This window comes from Lacerta agilis, chromosome 15 (assembly GCF_009819535.1).
Source record: "Lacerta agilis isolate rLacAgi1 chromosome 15, rLacAgi1.pri, whole genome shotgun sequence".
In the NCBI taxonomy this organism is placed as follows: Eukaryota; Metazoa; Chordata; class Lepidosauria; order Squamata; family Lacertidae; genus Lacerta; species Lacerta agilis.
This window is the reverse complement of record NC_046326.1, coordinates 39638903-39651287: the sequence shown is the minus strand read 5'-3', so window position 1 is coordinate 39651287 and position 12385 is coordinate 39638903. Positions and strand designations below refer to the sequence as shown.

The 12385-nt window shown below is 44.8% G+C and overlaps 1 protein-coding gene across 4 annotated transcripts in view; it reads left to right on the top strand.

The window, feature by feature from the left end:
- CLTC (clathrin heavy chain) overlaps positions 1-12385 on the top strand; it is a 76149-nt gene that overhangs the window by 19708 nt on the left and 44056 nt on the right. For 2 of the 4 annotated variants that reach the window (XM_033171675.1, XM_033171677.1), the window contains exons 2-5: positions 4913-5120; positions 7316-7318; positions 10089-10357; positions 12214-12375. In XM_033171675.1, coding sequence (XP_033027566.1) covers positions 4913-5120; positions 7316-7318; positions 10089-10357; positions 12214-12375 — 642 coding nt within the window. The remainder of the gene's footprint in view (positions 1-4912; positions 5121-7315; positions 7319-10088; positions 10358-12213; positions 12376-12385) is intronic. The other 2 variants (XM_033171676.1, XM_033171678.1) reach the window with 1 other exon arrangement.

The window sequence follows — 12385 nt, the reverse complement described above, 5'->3', positions numbered from 1 at the left end:
TGGTCTCAGTGTTCAGATAGGTGCCCTAATGAGAAGTGCACAAGCTTGTGTTTCCCAGCAACTAGCATTCAGAGGGGTACCACATCTGTATTATGGGGATAATACTAACTTACCTTGCAGGGCTCTTGAAGCATTTTTTAATGCTTTGGATCCTTGTGAGTGCTACACAAATGTTAAGTATATATGCATCCTCTCTAGAACTCCTGAGGTAGAGAGGGCAGAGAGTGACTTGCTCAGGGTTACCCATGAGCTTCCCAGCTGGTTAAACAGGGATTTGACTCAGTCCCTCCGTTATAAGACGTAACAGTGCGACTCAAACATGTTGCTTTTGAAAATGAAGCGTAGTTGTGTGTGACACACGCAGCCTCCTTAAATTTCCCTGTAACACTCTGCAGAAGTGAAAATCAAGTCGAAACAGGAAAATGCGGTTTCCTTAGTAATTGCTGCTTAAATGGCTTTGCCTGAGCTCTGCCCATCCCTTGTGTAATGTTGTTAGTGTTAATTTGGCCTCTTCAGGTTGGAGTAGTGGTTAGAGTGCTGGACCAGGACTTGGGAAACCCAGGGTTCAAATCCCCACTCAGCCATAGATCTGAGTGGATGGCCATGGGCCAGTCACTCCCTCTCAACTAACATACCTCAAATAATTGTTGTGAGGATTAAAGGAGGAGGAGGAGAACCATGTATGCCACTTGGATCTCCTTAGAGAAAAAGTTGGGGTATAAATGCATTCCTACTTTCAGGGGACCATTTCCACATGGACTTACCAGTTGGGGAAGCAGTCCATGTTAGAGGGTGTGTGTTTGTGTTAGGTTACACATTCATTGTATGCAGTGGGAAAACTTGTTCTTATTGTTCAGAGTTTAAGGGTGGCATTCAACTAAGTTTTGCCCATTGAAATTAATGCACGTGACCAAGAGTGTTGGGTTAGGACCTGGGAGCCCGGGGCTCTAATCCCTGCTCCGCCATAAAACTCACTGGGTGACCTTGGCCCAATCACAGTCTCTCAGCCTAACCCACATCTCAGAACTGTTGTGAGAAGAAAATGGGGAGGAAGAGAACTATGTATGCCCTCTTAAGCTCCTCGAAGGAAAGGTGAGATAAATGCAATAAGTAATATGCAAGTTAGTTCCATTGATTTTAGTGGGTCTGTTCCCAAGTACAACTTAACACCACCCAAGGCCTTTGTGCTTAATTCCAGTTGTTGCAGAGGTGATTTAATTACGTTTGAATAACATTGTGTCAGTACTGCCACTTTTTACACCCTGGAGCAGAAGGCCTTTTGGGACTCACCATTTACTTTCCCAGGTTCCTTGGGCTCTCAACACTCTGCAAGCAGGGCCAGCAATTATATTTCCTGTCCTGGTTTTGTTCCACAGCAACCGTGCTTCACTGAGTGATTGTGCCCCACCCCCCAGTTCCAAAACCATGCAGGAGAAACATTTATCCGCAGGAATAAAAAACTAGGAAGGAAGCTTCTGTAGAACTTTCTTTTACAATCTTGCTGGCCTTGAACTACATTACATTTATTGGGCTTCGGGACTTTATTTTTTAAAAAAATAAAGATTCCTACAGTTCAGCGCTGGCCTTGAAGCTCGGTCACATGCGTAATGCTCTGTTTCTCTTTTTTTATGTAATTGGAGACCCTGCATTCTTTGTAGATGGGACCTGGGCAAATAAAAAGCAACCAACTTAATTGGCCGGGGTGGTTGCCCAGTTTGCATTAGGCACATGATGCTTCTGTTGAGCAATCCTTTTTAGCTCTCCCTGCAAATCCCACTTGCCATAGGGCCAATTGCTGGTGCAACACACTAGTGCAAACATCATGGCCAAACGTATCCCTCAAAGAATCGGTTAGTAGCCGCTGAAGAAGAGGCCTCAGTGTCGTAACCCCTGCAGCGTTTCCTCTGGCTGTTCAACAAGTGTTGCTGCAATGCCCACTTCTGCATCCAGCCTTCCCTTAAAACCCTTCCATGTTGGCATAGCTTTCTAGGCACTAATTTGCATGCTTTGTTCATGCCTTTGAAGAAAAACTGGCTTGCTGTTATCTTAAGACCTTGGGACCTGGCAGCTGTCTTCATGAGCTCAATAGAAATGGCTGTTTGGTCATAATCTGGTGTGTGGAAGTGGGGCACTATGGTAGACCAGCCTCCTCCCAACCTGGTGCCTTCTTGATGCTGTTGGGCTGCAACAACTCCCATCAGCCCCAGCCAGCAGTGGCCCATAGTCAGAGAGGATGAGAGTTTGAAGTTCAAAACATCTGGGCAGCACTAGGGCTGGGGGGGGGGGAACTGTTTTAGATGCCATTGCACTATAAAACACTCTTCATCTTTGTGTTCATTGGAGGTTGTACAGGTTTACTTGCACAGTACATAAGGGATGCAATTTGAATTGGGGAATGTGCCCTGGAGCACACCAAAGCCTCTTTTGTGGCTGTGTATTTAGAAGGGGAGATAGGATTATTTTATTTTTAGTGTTGCTTATTAAATTTGTATCCAGCCCTACCTCCAAAGGAGCCATGGGCAGATTAGATTTATATTCTGCCAAGTGGTGTGGGCTTTCTGGGAACCCCCCCTCCATCCCCAGTGTCCTAAATATGGGGTGTGTTTGACATTCAGTGCAACAAACAAACATCAAAGTTCTTTTGGTGTTGGTTAAATGCTATATTCAGCACTTTACCTGGAAATTGTTTTTATTGGAATACTTGGGAGATTGCAGTAGCCTTCCATTGTACAGATCTTAAATAGATGAAGAAATGGTTAATTGATTGTTTTTAGCATGTCTGAAGAGCTGTGTGCATTAATGTACTTCCTAGGGAAAGTTTATGGTGCAACTTTGGTTTTAGATCTTACGAATATTATGTCCTTTCCCATTGCTCAACTTTCTAACAGTGCATTTTCTAAAACAACCAACCAACCAACAATTTTCTAGCCCTATTAACTGCACTCCCAAGGGCTGTATAGTCTCTCCTATCACTAATTTTATCCTCACAACAACCCTGTGAGGTAGTGACTGACCCAAGATCACACAATGAGCGTCTTGGCTGAGGAATTTTGTTACTTACCATTTTTATAACCCACCTATCCCCAAAGGGTCCCAGGGCAAGGTACATACATTTTAAAATAAAAAATTTAAGAGTTTTATCTCCAGGTTCCCTAGGCCTGTTCAGATATTCTTTACAAGGTCGGGGGTAGCCAACATGGTGCCCTCCAGATGCTTCTGCTTATAAATCCCACCCGCCCTTATCAGTGGGGGTCACTTTTCAGGGGGAATTATTACTATTATCACTGATTAATTGATTGCCTTCTATGTAACCGCCTTAAGGTGATGTAACCGCCTTAAGGTGATTAAAAACATAAGCAGCAGATACGTTAAAACTAAAACAATACTAAATAGACTCTCATGGCAAAGACCCTTTTATCCAGCTGGGGAAGCCTGCTGGAACATCTGTTTCCGGAAAGGGCAGCAGTGGGCACCTTGGATCTTGAAAGGAATGCTGTTCTGCATAACAGGAGCAGACAGTCTAAGAGTTACTACATAGTGGGCTTCTGAGATTTTTGGAACTTACAGGAGACTACAGGTAAACTTGCACCTTACATGGGGATTAGGTACTTTTCTGTCACACGCTATAAGCAAATTTGTGTAAAGCCAGGAACTCTCTGGGACTGCCCCCTCCAAAAATGGAGAGCTGCTGCTTGTCCAGCTTCAGGAAGGAAATAAAGTAGACAGGTTGCAAGGACTCAGGCCAGGATGGCAATAAACAATGGTTTTCTCTATTTTTGTTGTTGAAAGTATAAAACAAATTACAGTTACGACGATTGTTAACTCCAGTACAAGGCCCTGTTTCGTTTATTCTTCATCAGCTATCGTTTCTTAGTTTTATGGTCAAAGTGTACCGAGTGTGTCTGGCTAGCTAGCTCTGTTTGCACCTTATAAATGTTAGTTAAAAATAGAGAAAACCATTGTTTATTGCTGTCCTGGCCTGAGTCCTTGCAACCTGTCTACTTAATTTCCTGTATTCTCCAAGGACTCCAATTTTCTAATTAATCGGCTTCAGGAAGGAGGCACAAGGGCTCTGACCAGGGTCCTAGAGTTCTCCTTCCTCCTTTACAAAGTCACGTAAGCACATGGTGCTGGTGGGAAATAAATGGAGAGTGGGTTTCCTGTGCTCTCCCATTCATTCATTCATTCATTCATCCACCCCCCCCCCATGCAAAGCTGTAATCACAGAAGTTAAAAGTGCTTAGGTTTCGAGTTACCTGTACAGAAATCTACTGGGTGCATAAGCAATAAGGTGGTCTCTTAAGTAACTTGGTCTTCAGCTGTAAAATAGGGCCTTAATATGTTTGTATCCCTGAGCTGTAATAGGGACTTATATGTTAGTACCAACACAGTTGAATTTGCAGGTGGCAGCCAGTGAAATCCTGCAAGCGGGGTGTTTGTTATATGCCGGTGGTAGTCAGCCCCTGCAAATGACCTAGTCTCTTCGTTCTGTGGGTGATACAAATTGTGGTCCAGCACCTTGCAGGTACCGTACTGGCTACCCCTGCAGTAGCTTGTACTTGTTGTGACCAAAGCTCCTTTTGATAGAAACAGGTGTATACAGTGTAGTAAGCAAAAGTGTTAGGGAGTAGTACCCATGATTTTAACTTAAATTGTGAGTCCCATTGATGGCTTTAGGTTTTATAGTGTTGAGGCGTTTCTGTGCCTGCATACTGGGACAGGTGGCAATTGGATTAACATCGGAATGGAATACAGGATGGAGCTCTTAGTGACTCCCTGTAATGTGCCAAATGGAATTGCTTGGAATCTAATCCAAACCCTATTGAGTTTTTATGAGATGTTGGCTATTGTAAAGGGACTACGGTATTAATAATTGAATGGCTTTGAACTCTCTTGTGTGTTTGCCTTCCAGCTCCAGAACCTGGGCATTAACCCGGCCAACATCGGCTTCAGCACTCTGACCATGGAGTCTGACAAGTTCATCTGCATACGAGAGAAAGTTGGAGAACAGGCCCAGGTGGTCATCATTGACATGAATGACCCCAGCAATCCCATTCGCCGGCCGATTTCGGCTGACAGTGCAATCATGAATCCCGCCAGCAAGGTCATTGCCCTGAAAGGTACAGGAAATCTTTCTCATCGTATTTCTGAATTGGAATTGAGCTTTTTAGAAACGTGTTTTAAGTTTCAAAAGGTGCAGCGATTTTTGTTGCCCCTACTATTTTGTCATTACTGCTTTTTCTCCTCTTACAAGTATGAGAAGCTTTGGGTTACCAAACATATACAGTATTTTTTGAAAACTAGCAGGGTTGATGAGCTGGTGAAATCCTTGATGGGTTTTTCCAATATAAGGCTGGTTTGTAGTATGGCTTCTATCAAAAGCTCTGCTTAAACTAAATGAGCCTTGTTTCTAAGCCCCCAAAATTTCTAGCCAGTAAAAAATAAATAAAAATAGTTGCATGCTCTTTTTTTTTTGCATTTTAACCAAAAAAGGGCTCCCCGAACAACTTAGATAAGTAGTAGAACAGCCCTGGAACTCGTTTATGATTTAAATGAGTGGCTAACCCATGGGCTGTACCCAGCTCCCTGAATTTTTTTTTGTTCAATTCAAGAGCCCTCCAGTTTGTCATTAAAAATAAGAGGGTTAAATTTACTGCCACTTCTCTGGTTCCCCTGCCAAGCTGCCATTGTTCCAGAGGGTTTTAAGCCCCCCTTAAACTTTTCTTTAAAATGTTTTAACGCCGAATTGAATAATGAACTAATAAGATTTAAAATTGTGTAAAATAGCTAGCGGGTATTCTTTCGGAAGGCAGCCTTTATAGCTGCAGTTCTCACCACACCTATGACCGCACCTAATTGGAGGTATGGCTGCCAGAAGGTTGGCCATGGGTCAGTGTTGGGGGAAAGGGGCTTCACAGCCAGAATAGACACTGGGAAGGCTAACAAAGGGAGGAACAGAGAGCTCTCTGCCATTTGCTCCAGCCGGCTCATTCTCCTGGAAAGGAATCTCATGCGCTCACCTGTCTGGAATTCCTGATCTCCCATGGTGCCTATGCTAGTGGTTATGTGGAAAACTGGTGTGATCAGTGCTTGTGTTCATTTCCAGAGCACTGGAAGACCAAAGTTTTGAAGAGAGCTTACAGTAATTAGCAACTGGGAAATAAGAGAGAAGAGAATAGCATAGTTAAGCTGCATCCCACCTCATTATTGGTGGTGATTACCCCTGTGATTTCATCCTGGGTCCAGTTGCTACCATCAGTGACCTGGCGTGCATGACATGGTAAGCCAGACTACTGCTCCCCAGGAACGTGCAAATGTGAGCTCCTAGAGAGGAGCTCGCAGCTGATTTGCATTTCCCTGGCCCATTCGCTCTTGTGATGTGCAAATCTAAGGCAAGGTTTGGCTTAGTGCAGTGTTCCCCAACCTTGGGCCTCCAGCTGTTTTTGGCCTACAACTCCCATCATCCCTGACCACTGGCCTTGCTAGCTAGGGATGATGGGAGCTGTAGTCCAAAAACAGCTGGAGGCCCAAGGTTGGGGAACACTGGCTTACTGTGTCTTTCAAACCAGGAGTCACTACCACTTTTTATTTTTTAAAGAAAACCTTGCTATCATTTTAAAAAAAATCAGAGTAAGAATATTCGCAATATCATAATTGGCAAAGGGACCCCATTTGTTCTCTTATGCAAGTTAATAAGGAACATACCTTCTGTCAAGTCAGACCATTGGTCTGTCTAGGTCAGTATTCTCAACGCTGACTTTTCCAAGGTTTTCCAAGGTTTCAGGCAGGAAGCCTTTTCCAGCCCAGCTGTAGATGCTGGGGATAAAGCCTGGGACCTTCTGCATGCAAAGTTGATGATCTACCACTCAGCCGTGGCCCTCCACCACCTCCTCCTAACGGGGCGCACCAATTTCCCCGCCCTCTTTCTACGTTCCATCTCTCCTGAGGCATAGTTTTCAAAGACAGGGCAAAACAATGTTATGGTATCCTCCTTGTTACACAAGAAATTGGTAAATATAACTTACCTAGGTTTACAAGTCCCAACTTGAGCAAGTCTTGGGAGTCTTTGGATGCGAACTGCCTGGTCACCTTTGCTCAAAACGTTCAAAGTTATTTTTTTATTTTTTATTTTTAAAAAGCACTGCTCATCTGCCCTCCCCAAAAGACAGCATATTGCCTCATTTCTTTTATTTGCTGGAGAAACGTAAGCTCTCAACTGTCTCATTACAATAGCTTCCTCTTTTTTTTCTTCTGATGGCTTTAATGTTGTATCACTATTTTTGTCACACTTTCTAATGCTTTCTTGTGTGTGCAGATGGTGAGTTACCTCCGTTTCAGATTGTATTTGTGTTTGTCCTGTTTTATGAAAAGAGAATGCAGAAGGCTTACCAGCTTAAAGGCTTAACGGGGGCACATCTCTGAATAATTAAGGTGGAGGAGTAGACAAGGACCTATATATTCTGTCTGCTGTTGAGTCTTGTTCTCAAAGCTCCTCTTTCTTTCTTTTTTTGAAAAAAACAAAAAACGAAACCCTATTCCTGAAATGCTTGTACCTGCAGCATCGTTACTTGGAGCTGTAGAGATGTTCTTGCTTGGAAGCAGTAAACTTGGATATGCATAAAGCTTTTTATAAACAGGACTGAGACTCTTACAATTCCATATCTGGCTGTATAATTTTTTGCTTTTCATGTGCTCCGTGTGGGGCGAAACTGAAGCCGTAGCCTGGCTGTCAAATAGATGTTATCTTGGATTACCATCCCCAACCTCTAAATCCAAGTTTGCATAGTGAAAGGAATACTGACTGAACTAGTCCTGGTGCTGTCCCCCCACCCATCCTTGACATTTTTTTTTTTTACCCCAAGGAAACAAGCCTAACCTGTTGTCTTGAAGACTAACCATCAACCCAAGCCCAGCTCAGAGCAGATGGGTGACCCTTGGTGGATGGTTGACGCATATCCTTCATCCCCGAAACTTAGTACTTTAATGGCTTTGAAAGTCTGGCCTGCATAGCTTCTGTGCTTTTGTGTTCCTCTGGATTGTGTAAAATAATAATAATAATAACCCACCACACACAAACGACCTTAGGAGGGAAATACACACAGCTTTCTCCCCTAGCTGTTTAAATGGAATAACCTCCCCCCTTCCAATGTCTTTGCTTCTAATGACACCCATGAATCTTTCCTGCCTGGTGCAATTCTAGTTCTCAGAGCGGCAGGTGTGAAACAATTGTGGTGTTGTCATGGCTGGGCTGGGAGATAATGCCACACTAGCTTCTCCTCTCCGCTTCCCAACCTTGGTCAATGTCTTGATAGTAAGCTGAACTCCTGGCAGTGTTTAGTACCAGAAGGAAAAATGTATTGGCTTCCTTCCACAATGTCCCACAGGCCTCTTTCCTTGGCCATTTCTAGAGCTTGCTCTGTGGCTCTTTGCCTACTATACTCCCCTTTCCTGTCACAGAGGAAGCTTCCTCCTACCAAGGGAGCCCATTGGTCAGTTTTTTGTCTAACACTGTCAGTGGCTCTCCAGGGTTTCAGGCAGGAGTCTCTCCCAGCCCTACCTAGAGATGCCGAGGATTGAACCTGGGACCTTTGGGATGCAATTTGGGTGTTCTGTCACTAAGCTGTTGGACATTTACAACAGCACTAGTTAGAGAGCCACATGTATGGAAGCTATTCCATGGTATACTGCTTATTTTATTTATATGCACAGTACAAAAGTTTTTATATGCCACCTGTTTCAAGCCATCTCAAAACTTGGTTCAGGTCCATATGATACAACCAGAGTGGCTGGGAAAGCCCAGCCACTTGGGCGGAGTACAAATAATTAAATTATTATTAATATTATTATTAACCAGTAAAACCACTTGCTGTAAATAACTGCAACCAATAATACAAAGGGCTCAGTTAAGAATTAACATTAAAACACCAGAAAGTCTTGGTTGCCCAGGTATGTCAAGTGTACCAAAACCTTCATGGGCACTGGGCTCTTTCCAGAGCTCTTATGGGAGGCAATTCCATAGGAAAGGTGCCACCACAGAGAAGGCCCTTCCCCCTTGGTTTCCACTACCTGAGGTTGCAGCTAAGTGTGTTGCTGGGAACTGGAGGCATTGCTGCTTCATTCCCGTCTGACCCAAGGAGCTCAGGGGAGTGTCCATGTGTTGGTTCCCAATGTTGCCCTCCCAACACCCCTGTGAGGAGGGTGTGGGAAAGACCACGCAGAGAGTCGAAACCCAAGCCTCCCTGCTCCAGATTCCCAGCACTTGTCAGCTGTGCCGCACTGATTCCTTACTCGTGGTAAGAATGCTGGAGGTGGTGGCATGATCCAGCGTTGACATGTGAACACTCACCCCCCCCTTTCCACTCCTCCTGAGACTTGAAGCACCCCCTCCGCCAAAGCCTGCCTGGTTGTCATTGTGTGAGCTCATCTTCTCCCACCCACCCCTGTGTGTAGTGCACGTATCTTCCCCCATACCCAAGTAATCTGCAGTACACAACAGCAAAGAAACTTTGTTAAGGGTTTTGGTTCGATCAAAACCAAACTTGCAGCTGACCTAACAAAGTGCCCGCTTTGTGACTGCCTGTTCACGTGGAAAACTTGTATTGTGTTCCTCCTGTACTTGTCCTCGATGCGGACATAAATGTGTGTGTAGCACTGCCTGTTGTATGCTGTGGTGTACTTTTATCTCGCAAGTGAGAAGTCTTTTTTTAAAAAACCCGCCTCTTGGATTAAGGATGAGTTTCACCTAGCATGAGAATCAAAACATCTCGGCTTCGGTATGAGTGAGACTCATGTTTGCAATACCCGGCTGTGAAGCCATAACCAATTAATTCAACAATTGGTTCTATAATAATAACAACTTGTGTGTAAGAGTAGTAGATGTGGCTTTAGAAATGTTGGTGTCTGTTTTTTTATTTTAAAAAGCAGCAGCCCACTGATCACTGAGGATTATTGCTATTTTTTCACAACTAAATGCAGTGCATGAAACTTTCTGAGGGGTCAGGTGGTGTGTGCAGACGTTCTAAGCCCTCACCCTGGCCCTTCAGCTCTGCTTCTGCTTTGGCTAATTTCCCTGTAAATCGTGTCCCTAGCTGGGAAGACCCTCCAGATCTTTAATATTGAAATGAAAAGCAAAATGAAAGCTCACACCATGACGGACGACGTCACCTTTTGGAAGTGGATTTCTCTGAACACGGTTGCGCTGGTCACCGACAGCGCTGTGTACCACTGGAGCATGGAAGGGGAGTCCCAGCCGGTCAAGATGTTCGATCGCCATTCTAGCCTCGCCGGCTGCCAGATCATCAACTACCGGACGGACGCGAAGCAGAAATGGTTGCTTTTGACTGGTATATCTGCACAGGTAATTCATCGGTATAAGTGGATCCATGTGTATGTAGAAATTGCGGCTTTAACTAGTATCTGTGCTAAACTGCATGGGCAGAGTGTTTCCCGCACTCTAAGGAACATCACAAGAATCTTGTCAAAGGCCCATCTAGTCCTGTGCTCTGTTCTCACAGTGGCCATCCAGATGTTCATGGGAAGCCCGCAAGTACGACCTGAGCGCAACAGCAGCGCTCTCCCTACCTGCGATACCCAGCAACTGGTATTCAGAGGCATATTGCCTCAACCATAGGTTGTCACCCTCTCCATTTTACTAATGGGCAAGCACACGACCTTTGAATTTTTCCATGGCTAAATGGGGAATCTGTGCGTGTGCATTCTGTGGAGAGCTCTCCCCCTACCCCCAGTGCATACCACGTTGATAATTCTGGTCGTTGTCCTGGCATAAAGTCACAGTATTTAATCTACCCCGATAAAATAGTGTGACTAGATGCCACTCTGCAAAGACGTCTTGATAAAATGTGACACAATCCAGACCACAAGCCTGAACCTGACCAGGGCCAGTGAGATGGGGGGGGGGGAGTATTCCTAATGACTGCAGCATGCTGCCTTCTCATTAAAAATAACCTTGGTGTTCCTGGGTTTTGTTTTTTTTTGTAAGCTATTGTCCCTTTCAATGGTGCCTGTAGAGAAATAGAAACTCGTTATAATGCATTTCAGCTGAAGTCTGATATCCTGTGGCTAAAACAATACACCAGCTTTTCCTGGGCAAATTCTTGCCTCCATAGCCTGGCGAAAAGGAGGCTGTGGGTGACAGTGACTTGTTAGGAGTGTAATGAAGGGGGTGGGAGATTCATCACTGCTGCCAGGCCTTCCCTTTTCGCCTGCTTTTTTGACCAGGCCACACCCACCTGCTCTGCATCTGACTTCATATGGTGTCAGGTGTAAAGCAGGTAAAGATGCCACAGGGCTGAAAGGGGGCTTGTAAGCACTGTTGAACAGCTGATATATGACACCTGCCAAATCCTTTGCACAGTGCTCTGCAAACCCCAGTGATCAGGAAAGGGCAGTCTTTTTATCTTCAGATTGTGTGTGCAGAAATAGGTCACCCGATGTCAGGTAATTAACAGGTTGGCACTCCACCCACCTGCCAAATATTGCCAGTGGGAGGTGGAGGAAATTGGGGTCCAGCCCTCCAGCCAGATCAAGTTCCTCATCCCCACACTACAGGAGGAAACTAGAGGAGCCAAATGCAAGTTTCCATTTTGTTTAACTACATTTTTACATGCCCCCTTTCTACCAAAGCAACCTGGGCAATTTGCAGTTTAGAATAATGCCTTGGATAGAAAGCATTTTACAAAAAGAGTAGGTGGGTTGGGGGAGAAGCAAATCTAGGTCCTGGATACCAGCTCTTCTCATACTGTTGAGTAGTGGGCAGATAGAATGATCACTGCAGGAGAAAAGGGTTTAACTGCAGTTCATTCCATTTGGACCAACGACCTCACTTTCTCCTCTCAAGTTGGTCAGGTGGAGTAAGGGTTCTGTGAAGTCACCAGTGGGCAACCTGTTGCTGGCCTGCAACCCCCTGTCATCCATGACATTTGGCCTGGGTGTTGCAAGTGCAACAGAATCCAAGGGACTACCACTACCCCTGCTGTAGATTATGCCGTTAACCATACCTTTTAACCAGACTTTCTGCCCCTCTACACATGCACAAGTCGAAAAAACTTCCTGTTTCTATAAAGACTATGCCTAGACTTGCATAAACATGCCTAGCTGGCGTGTTAAGCCAGTTAATTAGGGTTTATGGTTATCATAACGTTACAGAGTTGAATATTCATGTGTGTGCTCTTCTCTTTTCTTTTTTTAATAAAGCAAAACCGTGTGGTAGGAGCCATGCAGCTTTACTCCGTAGATAGGAAAGTGTCACAGCCCATTGAGGGCCACGCGGCTAGCTTTGCGCAGTTCAAGATGGAAGGCAATGCGGAAGAATCCACCCTTTTCTGTTTTGCAGTGAGAGGACAAGCAGGAGGCAAGGTAAAAGGGA